This window comes from Melospiza melodia, chromosome Z (assembly GCF_035770615.1).
Source record: "Melospiza melodia melodia isolate bMelMel2 chromosome Z, bMelMel2.pri, whole genome shotgun sequence".
NCBI lineage: Eukaryota > Metazoa > Chordata > Aves > Passeriformes > Passerellidae > Melospiza > Melospiza melodia.
Genome location: NC_086226.1, coordinates 12,635,716 through 12,653,854, shown reverse-complemented (window position 1 = coordinate 12,653,854; position 18,139 = coordinate 12,635,716). Strand labels below are relative to the sequence as shown.

At 39.1% G+C, this 18,139-nt stretch overlaps 1 protein-coding gene across 2 annotated transcripts in view; it reads left to right on the top strand.

Annotated features, from left to right (window-relative positions):
* Positions 1–18,139, top strand: part of RICTOR (RPTOR independent companion of MTOR complex 2) — a 75,665-nt gene that overhangs the window by 51,196 nt on the left and 6,330 nt on the right. The window contains exons 23-35 of one of the 2 annotated variants that reach the window (XM_063180775.1): positions 112–276; positions 711–787; positions 895–973; positions 1,817–1,926; positions 5,401–5,488; positions 6,251–6,343; positions 7,187–7,293; positions 7,922–8,133; positions 8,944–9,970; positions 13,457–13,634; positions 14,893–14,977; positions 16,217–16,450; positions 17,546–17,698. In XM_063180775.1, the coding sequence (XP_063036845.1) occupies positions 112–276; positions 711–787; positions 895–973; positions 1,817–1,926; positions 5,401–5,488; positions 6,251–6,343; positions 7,187–7,293; positions 7,922–8,133; positions 8,944–9,970; positions 13,457–13,634; positions 14,893–14,977; positions 16,217–16,450; positions 17,546–17,698 (2,608 nt within the window). Of the gene's footprint in view, positions 1–111; positions 277–710; positions 788–894; positions 974–1,816; positions 1,927–5,400; positions 5,489–6,250; positions 6,344–7,186; positions 7,294–7,921; positions 8,152–8,943; positions 9,971–13,456; positions 13,635–14,892; positions 14,978–16,216; positions 16,451–17,545; positions 17,699–18,139 lie in introns of both variants that reach the window. The other variant, XM_063180774.1, reaches the window with a different exon arrangement.

Genomic DNA, 18,139 nt, shown 5'->3' with positions numbered 1-18,139 from the left:
AGTTGCTTGCTGCAAAATGCCATAATTGAAAAGTATTTTTAGAAGTTATAGATCATGAACTGTGTTAGTTATTTTTCTTCCATTCAAGAAAACATTTTCCTTACTTTACAGAGCTGCAGGTTGTACGCCACAAAACACTTAAGAGTGTTGCTGAGAGCTAATGTAGAGTTCTTTAGCAACTGGGGGATTGAGTTACTGGTGACCCAGTTACATGATAAAAATAAAACTATTTCTTCTGAAGCACTTGATATTCTAGATGAGGCGTGTGAAGACAAGGTGAGCATCCCTTTTCTTTTTAACCTCTTTTTGGTATGCTGCTCTTAAGCTCTTCCCCACCCCCTTCCTAGCAGCAAAGTACAAATAGGCAAGAAGGTACTGATGGTTTCCTTTTTGAATTGTCATTGATGGACTTAAAATAGTTTGTAAGACCCCTTGGATGAAACTACTGCAATATTACTTACAAGAACACAGACTTCTGGATTATGCCTGTATTTACATATGAATTGCAACTTTATTCATTATGCTTCTTGTGAAGTAATTTATATTTAATGACAGAAGATATCTAAAATTGGTCATACTAGGATTAAGTTAGCATTTGACACTTGTGAAAAACTTGGTGTTTCATTGCAGGCAGAGTGTTGTAATTATTGCAGGTAATTTTCAGACTTATAATAGTGCTCAAATACTCTTTGTGTTCTTAATTATTTTAGGCCAATCTTCATGCCCTTATCCAAATGAAACCAGCCCTTTCTCATCTTGGAGACAAGGGTTTGCTTCTACTCCTAAGGTAAATGTTGAATGTGCTGTTCAACCTCACATTGTGAAAACAAATTCAGATTCTGGGAGTTGTTTAAATTACAATGATAACTGTCTGATTTTTTTTTTTTTTTTTAGATTTCTGTCCATCCCAAAGGGGTTTTCTTATCTAAATGAAAGAGGTTACGTAACAAAACAGATGGAAAAGTGGCAAAAGGTAATGATAAGAGGAAAATGTTTGCTGGATATTAGGATAAATGGTGTAAATATGCAGATTTAGAACAGAGATTCTTAAAAATTATTGCATTTGAATGTGCTTGTAAAGCTTGTGCAAATACATTCATTGCATCAGTGATATAGCGTTTTTGCTGGTAAAGGTTGACAGAGACTTAGATTTCCACAGCTTCTCTGTACATATGTGATTTTGATTTACCAAGACCTTTATAAAATTTTGATATTTCAGCAAATTTTTCAGGAGTGTAGTGACCTTCTAAAACAGGTTGTTGTGGAAGGTCATTATCTAGAGAAGTATGCAAAGTAATGCTGCTTTTCAATATACCTGCTACCTCTGGAAATTAAAGTTAAACCTAGAGGTCACGAAGACAGAATTGGCTGATGCTGTTTAGGAAGTGAAGAGGAACACAAGACCATTAAGAAAAATTGTCATAACTTGAATTCAACTCTTCATATGTTATTTTGGTTTTGTAATTTATTATAAGACATTGGTCTCATTCCTGTTGGGAACATTTTAGTGGCTTAAGTGTCACTTCTCAAGGAGTACTGAAATGCATGATGATCTATTGAAATTGAGTGTGTCAGATATGAAGTATTTCTTTCTTCCTTTTTTTAACAAATTCCCTAAAATAATTATGAAATCAATTGTTGACTTGCAAACTCCTAGTGTGAAGTGCATTCATTTTCTTGAGCCCCACCTTCAGATCATAAAAAATTCAGTCTTTCTTAAGGAACCTTCCTCAATTATTTCTTCCTTATAAAGTCTCATGCTATAACCATAAACCACTAAAGTGTACTGTGTCAACCCTCATCTGTTTTCTTACAGGAATATAACCTAAAATATGTTGAATTGATTGAAGAACAACTTAATGAAGCACTTACAACATACCGCAAACCCGTTGATGGGGATAACTATGTTCGTCGGAGCAACCAAAGGTAAATTTGGGAAAATGCATTCTGGGGCACAAGCTGGGGAGACTGATCAGGAGACCTGTAAACTGAAATGTATGAGGGAAAGGGCTACCAACAGGATTTCAGTTTATTATGCTCCTGGAGCAGTGCAGCAGCACAGTGTAAGGAACACACAGGATGAACTGGATGCATTGCTTAGCTCCTAGAGTTTTAATATAATTTATTTCAGAGCTTCTATATAATTAGTTTAAGAGCTTTTACAATTCATTTTATTAAGACTTGGTGGATTGAGTGCCATGGCTGGAGTGCTGGAATGGAGGGCTACAGGCTTTTCAGCAGGGATGGGCAAATAAATAATAAGGAAGAGGTTTGATTATACAGCTCTTACAGTTAGTGGTGATGTGGTCGAGAACCTCTGGGTGAGGATTAAGGGGATGGAAAACAAAGGAAGTGATGTAGTGGGTGTCTGCTACTGATTGCTCAGCCGGGATGTTAGTACTGATAAGTCTAGACAAGTAGGAGAAGTAGGAGAAACTTCTGGATTGGTAGCTCTCATTCTTATCGACTTCCTGTGGAAGATTTCAACTTCTAGGCATCAACTGCAGATGATGTAATGCAATGACAAGCAGCCTTGGAAATTCTCAGTGGAGAAAGTCTGTAGGAGAGATACTCAGTGAGCCAACTAGGAAAGATGCCCTCCTCAACTTGCTGTTTGTGAATGTAGGGCTTGTGGGAGATATGATGGAGGGGAGATTCTCTAGGCCACAGTGATCATGGCATGGTTAAGTTTAAAATTTTTAATGTAATGAGAAAAAGCACAGCAGAGTTGCTACTCAGGGCTTCAGGGGAGCTAACTTGGGGAGCTGCTTTAGTAGAGTACATTTTTGAGACCCAAGAGTCCAGAAATGCGGGTCCATCTTTAGGAGCTATCTTTTAGAAGCACAGGGGTAGGCAATCCCATGTGTTGTAAGTCAAGCAAGGCAGGGCAGAAGACCACCCTGGCTGAATGGGGAGCTCTTCATGGAGCTCTAGAGGAAAAGGAAATAATCTCAGGAAGATCACCCTTTACAGGAAGGACTACAAAACTGTGATTCACATAAGCAGAAAGAAGGCACAAAAGGCCAAAGCTCATTCAGGACTGAAGCTGAGTAGTGTTGTGTGACACAACAGCAAAGAGGAGCTCTGAACAAAACACTGCGTCAGTTCTTGCTGAAGATGGTCACCTGACTTACAGGGATGAAGAAGAAACAGAGATGAATTAAAATTTTGTGGTGTTTTTTTGTCTGAGTCTTCGGCAATACTGATAGACCGTGGGCTGCCTGGTTCTCTGAACAAGAGGTCCACAAATGTGGAAACTATGGCTTTCCATATGTGGACACTAACATTGTAAGGGATGATCTGTGTCAGCTGAATGTTCACCAGGTCATGGGGCCTAGTTCCCACCAGGCTGAGGGACTAGCCTCATCAGTACTAGCCCACCAGTACTAAAGGAGCTAGCAGATCAGGATCCATCTGTCAGGACCCATCCCTTATCATCTGCCAAAAGTCTTGTGAGTGTAAGGAAGGTCCCTGGTGACTGGAATCTGGCCAGTTTATTCCAGTTTGCAAGAAGCACATAAGAGAAGATCGAGAGAGTTACAGACCTATTAATCTAACTTTAGTTTGTGGGGAAATTATGTAGAAGATTATACTGGGTATTGTTGAAAGGCATTTGAAAAACAATGCAGTCATCACAAACAGTTAGCATGGGTTCACAAAGGGAAAGTTTTCTTTAACTAAGTTGTTAGCCTTCTGTGGTAAGGTCACCCTGTAGGGTGAAGGGAAGGTCGTGGATGTTATTTTCCTGGATCTTGGCAAGTTTTTTGATGCTGTCCTCCACAACGTCCTTCTGGACAAGCAGTCATGCTGTGGGATGAGCAGGTTCATGAAGTGGTGGGTGAAGAACTGGCTGAGGGACTGAGCCCAAAGGGTTGTAGTGAGTGGGGCAACATCTGGTTGGTGACTGGTCGCACCAGTGGTGTTCCTCACTGCTCCATTCCAGGGCCAGTTCTGTATCTGAGTGCACCAGTGGCAATTTGCTGATGCTGCAGACTGGGAGGTGCTGTGGATTCTCTTGAGGGACAAGGGGCTTGTGCAGAAGGATCTAGATAGATTGGAGCACTGAGCAATCTTAAATGAGGTGAAATTTGTCAAGTGCAAATGGTGGATTGTGCACCTGGGAAGGAGTGACACCAGGCACAGGGGTGAAGTGGGAGAGGGGTGGCTCAGGGTGGCTCAGCAGTGCCCGGGCAGCCCCGAGGACAAAGCCCATCCCAGAGCAGCGAGCAGGGCACAGCCAGAGCCCATCCCAGAGCAGCGAGCAGGGCACAGCCAGAGCCCATCCCAGGGCACCCAGCAGGGCACAGCCAGAGCCCATCCCAGGGCTCCCAGCAGGGCACAGCCAGAGCCCATCCCAGGGCACCCAGCAGGGCACAGCCAGAGCCCATCCCAGGGCTCCCAGCAGGGCACAGCCAGAGCCCATCCCAGGGCACCCAGCAGGGCACAGCCAGAGCCCATCCCAGAGCTCCCAGCAGGGCACAGCCAGAGCCCATCCCAGAGCTCCCAGCAGGGCACAGCCAGAGCCCATCCCAGAGCTCCCAGCAGGGCACAGCCAGAGCCCATCCCAGGGCTCCCAGCAGGGCACAGCCAGAGCCCATCCCAGGGCTCCCAGCAGGGCACAGCCAGAGCCCATCCCAGGGCACCCAGCAGGGCACAGCCAGAGCCCATCCCAGAGCTCCCAGCAGGGCACAGCCAGAGCCCATCCCAGAGCTCTGAGCAGGGCACAGCCAGAGCCCATCCCAGAGCTCTGAGCAGGGCACAGCCAGAGCCCAGGGAGGGGATGGGCCTCACCTGGGGCCTGCTGGGCCCTGCAGGTGGAGAAGGATGGGAAGGTTCTTCCGTGCATCCTGAGGAGGGAATCAGAGCTGGAACCTCCTGTGAGGAGCAGCTGAAGTCTTTGGGCTTGTCCACTTTGGAGAAAAGGAGGTTGAGGTGTGCCCTCAGTGCTCTCTGCAGCTTCCTGAGGAGGGGAAGGGCACGGGGAGGTGCTGGGCTCTTCTCCCTGGCATCCAGGGCTCAGAGCTGAAGCAGGAGAGGTTCAGCCTGGATACCAAGAAGCATTTCCTCACCACAAGGCTTGTGGGTGGTCACACAGGAGAACAGGCGTCCTGGAGAGATGGTTGGTGCCCCAAGTCTGTCAGTGTTCAAGAAGCATTTGGATGGTGTCCTTAATAAAAGGCTTTAACTTCCAGTCATCCCTGAAGTGGTTTGGCAGTTGGATTAGATGATTGTTGTACATCCTTTCCAGTTGAAACAGTTTATTACTTTCTAAATTCCTCAGAAGAATTCTCCATTTGGAAAAAATCAAGGGTAGCCATTGTATTACATTGCAGTGTAATTTATTTTAAAAAAAAATATTTGAAGTGCTGGGAAACCTATGTATGTTTCTCTTTCTGCCAGATTACAGCGACCACATGTCTACTTGCCAGTTCACCTTTATGGCCAACTGGTGCACCATAAAACAGGCTGCCATTTATTGGAGTCTCAGGTGAGGATAATAATAATTTATAACTCGAAATATTTTAAAGATCATTATAAACCTTTTGAAAAAAGGTTTTAAAAGAGATGGCATTTAAATAGGCGTTGTAGAAGTTGTTGACGTTGAGTCTTAAATTGTGATGGCAGTCTTTGCCATCTCATCTCCTGCAAAATGCCTTCCTGACACTGAAGTATCACCAAAATACCTTGCAACATTTTTCTTAAAATGGCTAGCAAAATCTTAGCATGGAGAGCCAATTCATAAAAAGAAAAAATTTTTAGTCTCTGTGGATTGTATATTGACAGTTATACATGTGGGAAAACTATGCCTGTCCTTTTAAGCATACAGAAATTGGGAGATGAGGGAATAAAATCTTTCTAATATTTTGAAAATCTAAGAAAACAAGCCCTAAGCCATAATTGCTTAAATTCACTTTTGATGTGGGTTGGTAAAATGATTTATTGAATTGACAACGCTCTTTGAAAAGTTCAAGAGGAAGTGTATATGTTGCAGTGTGTTCGTTTGACTAATATGTCAATCCTTATAATATTTGAAATAATTTAATGCAATCTGCAATTTCATTAAAACTTTCTTTTGCATTACTACTGTTGTTAATTTATGGTTATGATTACAGAATTACCACTGTTGTTCCTAGAGTGCATGATTTGAATTATTGCTTTAACTTCTACTATAAATGCAAGAGAACCTGTTTGGCTGAAGTCTCCTATTAATTTTCAACTTAGTTTTTCTTCTTCTGTTTTTCTCCTTCAGAGTATTGTTACAGATCTAAGTTACACTGTTCGTTCTCCAATGCTGGATAAGTGGGAAGGAATTAAGCAGCTGAAGGCAGCCCTTTGGGCCTTGGTTAGTAATATATTTACTGAATTTTGCAATTGTTTAGTTCCGTAATAACTGTTGATTCTTAAATAACTAAGCAAAATTCTACAAAACTAAAAAAATAAGGGTTTTTTTTTCAAAAAATATGTGACTTTTTCAGGTTAGCATTTTATTCCACAATACTTTCAGTTGAAGATGGTTCACTGCAACTGTTTCATTCTGAGGTTTTTAATAATCACTTTGTTGTTTTTTCTTTTTAACAAATAAGAAAAATACATTGCCATATCAGTGTTAGTATGGAATTGATAGTTACAAGTTAAAAGTTGCCATGGTCTGAGTTTAATGTATTTGCTGTGGTAGTCCCTAATGTTTCTGCAAGGAAGTAGGCTGCCAGTGTTGATCCATGTGGTCATGATGCCCTGGTACTTGGGACAGGCAAAAACCTAGTGTTGGTGTGTATCCAAGCTACACTCCTAAATGTTCTTCTTGCCTTCCCCAAAGTTAATTTCGGAACACTTGTCCAAGGGGAGTGTTAGGGGAAGATACTGTAGATATGTAACCGGATGCCTGTGTAAGAGGAATGTAAAATGAATAAACCAAGATCATGCTGCTGGCTATAGTAGAACTTACAAAGTGAGGAATGCATATTAGTTCTAACTTTGAGCAGCTGTAGGTATTATACAGGGTGTGCTTAGTGCTTTTTTTATTAACACAGTTAGGAAATGCCAGAAAGGGTACTCAGGTCTTTCAACTGCTTTGGGAAGATGGGCTTTAAACTCTACTACCAACAAACAAAATTATGAAAGCTTTACATTGGTAGTGCTGCAGATCATATTAAGATCAAAACTTACTTGAAAAATTTCATTCCAGGGCAATATCGGATCATCGAATTGGGGTCTTAACTTGCTTCAAGAGGAGAATGTAATTCCTGATATAATGGCACTTGCTCAACATTGTGAGGTTCTGTCTGTTAGAGGGTATGTGTGTCTGATATATACATAAAATTTTCAGATGGTAGTTGTGATCAATTTTCAGATAGCTTTATCTGATTTACATGAGTACAGATTTGTACTCTATTGGAAACCAGCTGTTAAAGTTACCAGTGTTTGAGTATCAGTCTCAGTTCTATGTAACTGCAGAATTGTGTGGGAAGTCTGAAAAGAACATGAAGTAAACAAATCTATGAAAAAAGGTAGATACTACTTTTCTCCTGTTCTGTAAAACAAAATACTTGCTGTTTATATCTCTGTGAGAATTTATTATTCCATATTTTTTAAATATTTAAAAGCATAAATAGATGGCATTTTGTCTAACATTGCTACTGTATAAATGTTTGGCCTTTTTTCAAAAGGTAGTTTTCTGCTTTATGTAATCAGGCTGTTGTGGTAATTTTTATTTTTTAATAGTATCTTGTTCTCAGATATATTATTGAATTTCCTGAGCTTAAATTGATTTGCAAATTTAAATTAACAGTATACTGTTTCTCAGTTTTGTGAAGTTTCTCCTGAATTGCTTTGAAGTTGTTTCCTTTCAAATGTCAAGTAAGTTTAGTTTAATTAGATGCTATTATTGTTGTTTTTTTTCCTATATATACATTAAATACAGAACCTGTGTCTACGTGCTTGGTCTAATAGCCAAAACTAAACAAGGATGTGACATTTTAAAGCATCACAACTGGGATGCAGTGAGACACAGTCGTAGACAGCCTTGGCCAGTGGTCCCTGATGACATGGAGCAGCTCTGCAATGAACTTTCTTCTATACCAAGCACTCTGAGCTTGAACTCTGAATCTACCAGTTCAAGGCACAACAGTGAAAGTGAGTCTGCTCCATCAAGTAAGTAACCAGAACACCAAAACAAGAAAACAGGAGAAAAATGAACAAGCAAACAAAAAATACCTGCAAAGAGCCCAGCCCACCACAAACAGCATTTTGATGTTCTCATCAACCTTTTGATAGGATGAGGTACAGACCAATGGTGTGAAGGTGGTCTTGCAGTAAAACAGTACAAGCAATAGGACATTGATGTCCATTCAGAGAGATGCAGACCAGTCAGAGAGAGTAAAAGTGTCTTAGCTTAACACTTGGTGTAGAAGAAAAATTTTCACATGAGGTTAAGTTATTTATTTTTGAGTCATGGTGGTGTGCTGTAACATGCTACAGAAAGCACAATGCTTAGTTACAAAGATGCACTTGGTTGCCCTCAAGTTTATGTTCTCTGGGTATACACACACACACACAGAATTTTGCTGTATTTTAATTATTATGTATTTCAAGTACTTAATGCATTGTATTTTTTCTGTGGATACTTGGAATTTAAATTAAGAAATATGCCGTATTTAGGTATCATTGAAGGAGTTCTTAGGTTCTAATCCTGGTAGCTGGATGTTTGCACTTGAAATAAGACAGTGTGGCTTTTCTTTTGAAGCAGGGAAATCTTCAGGTCAGTTACTCCTCAAAATAGCTAATTTGCATGAAGTTCTGCAGAAAAAAAAAAGAGGAATTAAAGTTCCAGTAAATTGCAGAGACTCTCACTTGGGCTTCTATAGAATGGCTTCCTATTTAGCAACATAGTTGTACACTTGGAAGAAATGCCTATTTTTGTGACAAAGTCTTGTATAATTTCAGGTATGTTCATCATGGAGGATGACCGTTTTGGTAGTACTTCCACCAGTACTTTCTTCCTAGATATTACTGAAGATGCAGAACAAATATTTTATGACAGACCTGGACCTTCAAAGGACAAAGACCGTAGTCCCTTTCCTTTTTTTTCTTCTAGTAGACTTGTGAAAAATCGCATTCTAAACTCTCTTACTCTACCAAATAAAAAACATAGAAGTAGCAGTGATCCAAAAGGAGGAAAGCTGACATCATCTGACAGTAAATTTCTGAGGCGAAATCGTACAGTAACAGAACCTAGTGGTAGCATAGACTTTCCTGCTGGGGAAGAATTGAACCCTGTTTTCAGAGTTCCAAAAATCCAGACTTTACGATTAGAAACTTCTTTTGTGGGAAGCAAACATGTGGAAGATACTGATTGTACTCAGAGTATCGGAGAAAATGATCTGAAGCTGCCAAAAGGTCTTGGAAATGAAATTCATCGGGAAAACACAAGCAAAGAAAGGCTAATTGGAGATGGTACTACACAAACACATTTCAAGAGCCGTAGCTTAAGTTTTAATACAGATACCACAACAAGTGGTATAAGTTCAATGAGTTCTAGCCCTTCAAGGGAGACTGTAGGTGTGGACACTACAAATGTAGATACTGACTGTGGAAGTTTGAGTACTGTTGTAAGCACAAAGACTGTTAAACCAAGTCACTGTTCAACACCACAGTCTAACCACCTGCCTCTCTCAAAATCCAACTCTGTATCCCTGGTTCCACCGGGGTCTTCGCATACGCTTCCCAGAAGAGCCCAGTCTCTTAAAGCTCCTTCTCTTGCTACGATAAAAAGTCTTGCTGACTATAACTTCAGCTACACAAGTTCTCGAGATGCGTTTGGCTATGCTACGCTAAAGCGCCTGCAGCAGCAGAGGATGCATCCCTCACTGTCTCACTCAGAAGCCCTGGCATCTCCAGCAAAGGATGTGCTGTTTACTGACACTATCACCATGAAGTCTGGCAGCCTGGATTCTCGACTAACCCCAAGCCGGTAAGAAATTATTCTGTGCTCATTTCTTACTTCAGTGCTGTAAGAACAACTTCAATGTCTTCCTAATATTTTTTTTATCTGCCCCTTAAAGTTGTTGCAAGGTGATTCATAACTTCACTGAAAGCAGTACTGATATATTAAGTGAATAACAGAAGGATAATTGTCCACTTTGTAAGGGCTCTCAGAGAAGCCCAGCTTTCATAGCTGTGCTCAACCTTTTATAATGCTGTTGCTGACAAAGGAAAAAGTTTCCTTTCATCACATTTTCTTCCTGTTTTAACTTCTATAATATAAAAAATGCAGTTGCAGTGCTAACATTATTGAAGTTGCTAACATCATTAAGTTGCTAACATTATTAAAGTTGCAAACACATTGAATTGCCCATGAAATCAGAGGTAAATTTCAGAAGAGAATTTTCTCAATGTCACTTGGGGAGGTTTTAGGACAGGGCCTCCTGCCAATATGCTATATTTGTGTTCACTGCAGCACTGAGGCCAGTGATGAGATACTGGTACCACTGATAGGAATGTCAGTTTGGCTTCTTAGCTACAGCAGATCAAAGATTTTACTCATAGCATTTATTTTTAGATGGCAGTGTCACCTCTTTATTTTTGAGCAATATTAGATGTTCTAAAGACTAATTAGATAGTTACATAAGATGTCTAGCTCTTGACATTGACACTGTTCCCAGCTGCAACAGTCACTGCTTAAAAACCTTCCCTTAAAAGCTCTTGTACTAAATTTTTCCTTGACATCATCTTTTAGTTAGTGCATTGGATTTTCACATTACTGTTGAGATGAAAAAGGCACATTTTAACTCTGTTCTTGCCTTATCATTTCTTGAATGAGAGAAAGGGGAGATGCTACCAATACATGAGTCATCTGCTTACTGTGGAAAAAGCAAATGCTCAGTCCTTGAGCTGCCCTCCTCATACCCAGCTGAGTGTGTCTGTCCCGATTAAAAGAACCATCCATTTGTGTTGGTACTTTTGCATCATTGTGGAAAGATGCCATTAAAGATGCCTTTGTTCAAATAAGTTAGAGCTAGACTGAGTATGTTGGTTAGATTAAGGATGATTTAGTAGTTACACTGCACTCTCCTGGAAATTGAAGTGCCATTCCTAGCTATGTCACTGGCATCCTGTGCTAGTGCAGGAACAAGTGGGTGTCATTTCAATGGTAGTACAGGTTCTGTAATGTCTGTAAGTGATGTTTTACCATTCCTTGCAGTCATGCCCTTGATGTGCAGAGCAGCCTTGCTGCAGTGGACTTTGATCCTGCACGCAATGTCATACTGACTGTTCCTGGTGCTTAGCTGTTCATGTTCTCTTGTGTCAGTGAATAGAGTCAAGGATTTGAGCTGACCCGCTTAACACTGAACTGAAATGTCTGGAGTGCTTCTATCTCTGAGAAGGTTAAATAATTGCAGACATGCATACTCACGGAGAGATTCAGGTTGTGTTAGTTGCTAATAAAATTGATTGGAAAGACTGCAGTGAAACTAGTACATGTGTTTTTCTTGGTGGTTATGGTGTGTCCCCACTGAAATATTATGATCCTTACAATTTCAGATTATATTTACAAATAAATTCAGAGTATATTTACTGGTCCAGCTAAAACTGTCCTTAGCTGCTTTTTAAAAATAAACTAGAAAGAAAAATTCTGTCCTTTTCAACTGCCAAATCAATTTTTCTGTCTGTCTTCTGAAAAGTTTTATTTACGGTTTATTGACAGATTTATGTGTTACTAGCAACTAACAGTCACAGATTTACTTTTGCAATGTTTGTAGTTGTTCTTTTTTTCAGAAGGTTAAAAAGCTTTTTTCTTTGCATAAATTTTGTGAGGATAAATTTCCTACTTTTTTCTTTAAAGACCAGCCAGAAATACTAACACACATATTTTGGATCCTGATAGTGGCTCTCAGCTATCCCCTGCAGACATTTTTCCTGACAACTTGGTGCTGTTTATCACAGCTAATGCTGTATCTGTTCGTTTTTCTAGGAAAAGCAGGGACAAACGTTTGGGATTAAAACGTCTATCTTTAATTCACGTTGAGAGTAATTGTAAAATGTTTTATTATTAAGTATTTAATGCAGTTGATAACTTTTTGGGTTTCATGATTACACAATTATTTAGGTTGGAAAAGACCCTTGAGTCCAGCTGTTAACACAGCACGCTCAAGTGCTCCACTTAACCATGTCCTTAAGTGCCACATCTACACATTTTCTAAATGTCTTTGGGGATGGTGACTCAACTGCTTCCCTGGGCAGACTTTCCAGTGCTTGACAACCCTTTCAGTGAAGAACTTTTTCTTAGTATCCAATCTAAACCTCCTCTGGCACAAGCTGAGATCTTTTCCCTGTTTTTATGAAGTATGGCTTGACTTCTTTTGTGAGTCCACTGCTACTGTCACTAGCATTGGTCAGAGTTGCCAAGAAAATTGTTGCTATCCTCTCAGCTGTATTTTGTGCATTTCCATTACATAATAATTTCTTCCATGGTCAAACTTTGATAATTTAATTTTATCCTAGTGTAAATCCCATCTGTAGGGATAAGAGGACACTTTATTGCCCAAATAAAAAGTAGATAAAAAACTTCTTCCAAGGCAAAAAGTCAAAAAATCCAGTGTTCACTTTATCCTCCAGTGTGTCATAATTTGCAATAAAAATTCAGTGTTCCTGAGGTGTGCCTTTATTAGGAAGCTTTAATCCAATGCGTATAGGCCATCTACATAGATTGGTTATCAGAAAACATTTTTAGGTTTTTCTGTTTGATGAGAAGGAAAATCCCAGATGGCTAAATGTGAAATTTCCATCATCAGGTCACCACTGAGTTCCTGTTCTCCAGCCTCTTCTCTCCTGTCTTCTTTTCCCATTCTGTTTCTTTCTTTGTTCTTCAAATTATTTGTCAAGTCAGCTCCACTCCCTGTGCAGATTTCAGTTTGTTCTTTGTGCATTCATGTTGAGCAAATACTTCCTCTGTGCTTGGGTGACCCTACTGGATGGCTCTCTGGAGTATGGGAGGAAAAAAATGTTCCTTGTGTGTATCACTGGTTGGCTCAAGGTGTGCCTTTGCAGGGATGTGCCTGCTCAGCTCAGAGTTTGTGAATATCCAGGAAATACACGTTCAGCGCATAGGTACATTTCAAAATTAGGTAGTTAGGAGTTTAGAAACCCAGATCTTTACTGGCTCTGTCAGGGCTGTAAACATTCAAAGCTAGAATGCTGAAGAAAATACATAGCTTTGCAGGTTGGGCAGGAGTTCCTGTATCGAGAGTTAAAAAGGAATTGCCAGGAACTGCCAAACCATGCAAGACAATATAAGGCAGGAAAAGCAATGAGCCTATAGCTGTAATTTGTCCTAATAAGCTCTGAGATCTGCAGTGGGAGGATGAGGATGGTCTTTGTGTCAGCAGTCCTTTTTACTTTTAATGTGCCAGAATGAGAGAGTAACTGCAAATGTGATCTATTTGTTTCAATGTTACAGGTTCATGAAAGCTTTAAGTTATGCTTCGTTAGATAAAGAAGATTTATTAAGTCCTATTAACCAAAACACACTTCAGCGTTCCTCCTCTGTTCGCTCCATGGTTTCTAATGCTACTTACGGTAGCTCTGATGATTACATTGGCCTTGCTCTCCCAGTGGATATCAACGAAATATTTCAGGTATGTATGTGTTAACTGATTTGGTTCATGTGTATTTTCATACCGAAAGGCAGTCAGCTGTTGCCTTTTCATCAGATTGAATTAAATCTAGAGAAATGAGGAAAAAATGGATGTGGTACTTTAAAGAAATACCAGCTAGAGTTTCTTTTCTAACTGTGCTTCTCACTTTTTTACACAAGATCACTAGCCTGGTTTGTTTTAAGGCAAATAATGGCAAAGACAGTGTCAGAGGAATGTTCAACGGTGATTTTGCTGACAAATTTGCTATCATAAGATTTTTAGTTGACATCTGGCTCTTATACTAAAATTAGCATAGTCTGTGCACATTCGTTAATTCTGCTTTAGCCAACCAATAATTGACATGTTCATCAGCCACCTAGAAATTAGGTGCATAATCACGCAGTTAACTCCCTGCCACCATGGTCTGTATTAAATAATAGATTCTTTTTATATATATATCATTATAGTATTAAGTTATATTGTCTTAACTTTGAAAATACATATATTTAGGTTAGAACAGATTATTTTCAGTGTCTCAGAAAATCACTTCTTCTTTCTACTTGGTAGAAACACATTCCTATTTAACAGACTGCATCATAGGGTTTAATACTCTGTTACTTAATCATCAAAATCAGGACATGGTCTATGTCAAATGTAAAAGTGGTTGTCTTTATCTTACTTAATATTTGCCTTTCAAATCTAAATAAACTTCTTACCAATCTCAAAAAATTGCTAAACATAGGGCAAAATCATGTTAAATCATGTATCTGCTTCTGTTTTTCCTTTGTGAAATGACTAGGTTTTTTTTCTCCTTCCAGTCATTGTGGCATATTTGTTACCTCATTTTGTCTCTCTCAGCTCTCTTTGTAGTTGAGAAATGCCTCAGCTCTACATCCTACATTTTAGATGTCCTGGTTGCTTCTGTACTTCGTTCCCAAGATCTCCAGTGGTGTTACATGATCATGGACAGATTATGAACGGCCACTCTGGGTCACTGGTTCCTTACAGCCTGTCACCACCATTTAAAATCTGCTAACTCTTCATGAGCCTTTGTCAATAATGTTCATTCACAGATATATATTTTTCTCATTTGGCTTTTCTTTAGTACTCAGGAGCTCATTCTTCATTTCTTCCTCTAAATGATGCATTTTTCTTGAAGTGAAAGAAAAGCAAGATTTAATTTCCTCATAAAATTTATTTTTTTTCTTGTGTTTGATTATCACCTCTGCTAATTTTAATTTTCACTTGTGTATTCCAGGTAAAGGAAACCCCATATTTCCAGAAGAAAACTGCGCCTCCATTTGATGAGCATGGATCTAGGGTCTTTACATCTGATGCAGGAGGTACTGGTTTTAATCCTGCCCTGTAGCTTTCCGTTGTTTATTGGTATATTGGATGGGTTGTTGACATATTTGTTAATTTTTCTTTACAGAAAACATCATTTTAGCTATTAAACTTTGAGGACTGTGTTCTGGAATCAGGATAGTAGTGCATTAATTCCCTGTTTTATTTAGTTTGAGCTAATGTGTTGCTTCAAAGTTTGGTCCTGCTCTAAAAAAATGAATGAAAACCTGCATATCTCTGATAATGTGAGCTAATGCTGCTCAGAGTCTCGTAGTGATGCTGTATACAGGAAGTAACAAAATTTAAGCTTAGAAAAAATATGTATCCCACATATTCATATTTCCCTTTGATTACAAGATCATTTATAGGAACTTATGGTATTAGATGTGTATTTCAGAAAGTAGATTGTCTTTCTGTGATGTGTCCATGACAATTGATCAGTGAAGATTATGGGATGAGAGAATTGCAAGTGTTCTAATGTCTGGCTTGCTCTTGAATGTACCTCTAGAGAAGTCAGAAATCTGTAGGGTCTTTTTATGTGTTTTTTCAACTGAAAAAAAGAAGGCTTGACACTGTAATAGTTTAGTGGGATAGCTGTTGTCCTACATTTTTGGGGTTTTTTTTCCCCCTTTAATATTATACACAAAGTTGATTTTGCTGGAAGTGTGTCTCTGTAGTTCGCTGCGTTTCAGTGTAAAGTAACTCTGTTCAAAACTGTATTTGTTTGTTTTTTCCACCCAGGGAAGAGCATGTCACTAAAGTGTCTTCTGCTTGTTTCTGGTTGCTGAGTCTAGTTTCTTCCTGTCGCAGTCACTAAGTTACAGTTTTTTAAATTGTGTTTATTTTTGCATTGGTGCATGTGTAATTTCAACATCTGGTATATCGTTGTATTAATCTGGTTTGACACATGAAAATTGGTAATGTATTGGTGTTATGTGGGCATTAGTAATGTTGATATGATGTCAGGGTTTACCACTTACCTTCTTACAGTGTGTGTACTTAGAGGTTGAATTCTGTCCTTTGCAATGTTTTGTTATGTATAATAAGTTGGAACTAAAACTTTTTCTCTTCTCAAATGCTAACAATCTTGGGAGCTTAACCACTCCAGAAAAACACTCTATAGGTCTTCACATGCACTCTATCCCCAGCCTTAAAAGGCTTGAAAGTGGAAATGAATTGAAAGAGCATTGGTTGCTTGGTTTTGTGGGAGTTTTTTGATAGCTGATTCTTATTTACAGGTCTTCCATCAGGTGCAAGTGATGTTGTCAAAAGCCCTTTTCAGATACTCCGCCAGCAGATCAGTCTCACAGAAATAATGAATACCAGCCGTTCAGATGCCTGTCAGTTCTTGGAAGGTACAGAGGACACAGGGCTCCAGGAGCACACAGATGAGAACTGCCTTTACTGTGTCTGTGTTCAGATTCTGGGTTATCAGCCTAACACCAAAGTGAGCTCTTCCTATAATCGTGCAGGTTAGTGTTCCTTGTGGTGAAGTGTGATAAAACTGAGAGAACGTACTGTCTCTTGTTCAGCTTTAAATAATCTGGTAGGGTTTTTGTTTAACTGACTATTGACCTTAAAATTATTTCTCTAATAAGCTCATTGTGCAACCAGTGGTATTGCCATGGTCATTTCCAGCTTTCTACTCTTTAGTATTAGTAGGAGTAGGTGTCTACATGTTTCTTTAGTATTTCTAATAGCATGTCAAAATAAAAAATTTGAAACCTTATTTAGTACTTAAAATGCGTGTTCTGAAACCTGACACTAGCCCTTCAACTAATGAAAAGTCTGACATCAAATCAAGTCTGTGCCATAAAGTACAATGAAGGAAATCTGTGGAGTCTGTTGAAGCTGAGCTGTAATTTCACAGATTTAGTCATCTTTTCTTATACTTTGAGATTCAGATGAGAGTTGGAGTTATTTTTTCTGACCTCCTCTGCAGAGTGTGTAGTTTCATGCGTTTTGTCAATTCCTGTGATGGAAAGATAATGCAGTAGAGGATGCTTTAGTAGGAGCACTCACTGTTTTTACAGTACTATTAAACATTTATTAGTAGCAGTGTTGGCAAAGGGAGTGATGCACTAATGTGAGGAATGGCTCAGAGAGCTAAGCTGGAGGTTGAGTTAGTAGCAAGACAGGGTGACAAATAAAGTCCCACCTATAGTTACAGGTGCAGCAGAGCCTGGCTCTTGCCAGAGCCCTTCCTGCAAACACCTGTGGCAGTTGTGTGAACAAAAAAAAGTCTGCATATGCAAGAGCATCTCTATTGTGTTACATTAAATGGAGCATGGGTATATCAGTAACTATATCAGTACTATGTGTGATGGCTTCTTAGGCTTCCATCAGTGTCTGGAAAAGACTCCACTAATGTACTTTAAGATTTTTTTTTTTAAGATCAGTTTTGGAAAAGTCTGAATATAATTTGTCTCAAATCCACCATCTAGTTCTGAGCTGATTTTATGCATAGTGCTTAGTGCATCTTGCATGTTTGCAATTGTTGAAAAATAGTGAAAGCATGTGAATTGAGGAAAAGTGTGAATAACGAAGGTACATCTTGTTTATGTCAGATTTTTCAGACATTCCATATCCTGACTGGTGTGGGCAGACCATTCACAATCACTTAGATGTGCATTCCTCCAAATTTTCTGGAATTTCAGGCTGTAGTGATGCAGTATCCCATGGTTCAGCCAGCAGCACCAAGAGTACAGAGCTTGTGTTAGGTAAGTCTGAAAGCCTTATGATTATTAGAGACTATCACTAATAACGTATATTTTAGGCATTGTGAAAAAATTGTTTCACTTAATGTACACTGCAACAAATTAATGCTCTTTATTAGACAAAAACCAAAAAACTCTGAATAAAAACATCATCCATCTCCAGGTGGGAGAATATTGTTCTAAGCTCTTCTCCCTCTGTTATGTAGCATTTCTGCAGATTATTCAATACCTGACATTACAAGCAAATTGTCTTTTTCTTCTGCAGATGTTAATTTAAAAAAAAAGTTTAGGAATTATTGAATTACTGCAAAGAGAGACTTTATTATGTATTTGTGTATTATATTTTGAATTATAATGGTTTCTTATGAAGTAGCTGTTTTTTTAATTCTTCCCTATCTGATAGAAGCTCATCCAGTTTGCAACATGCTTTAGTGATAACAGTAC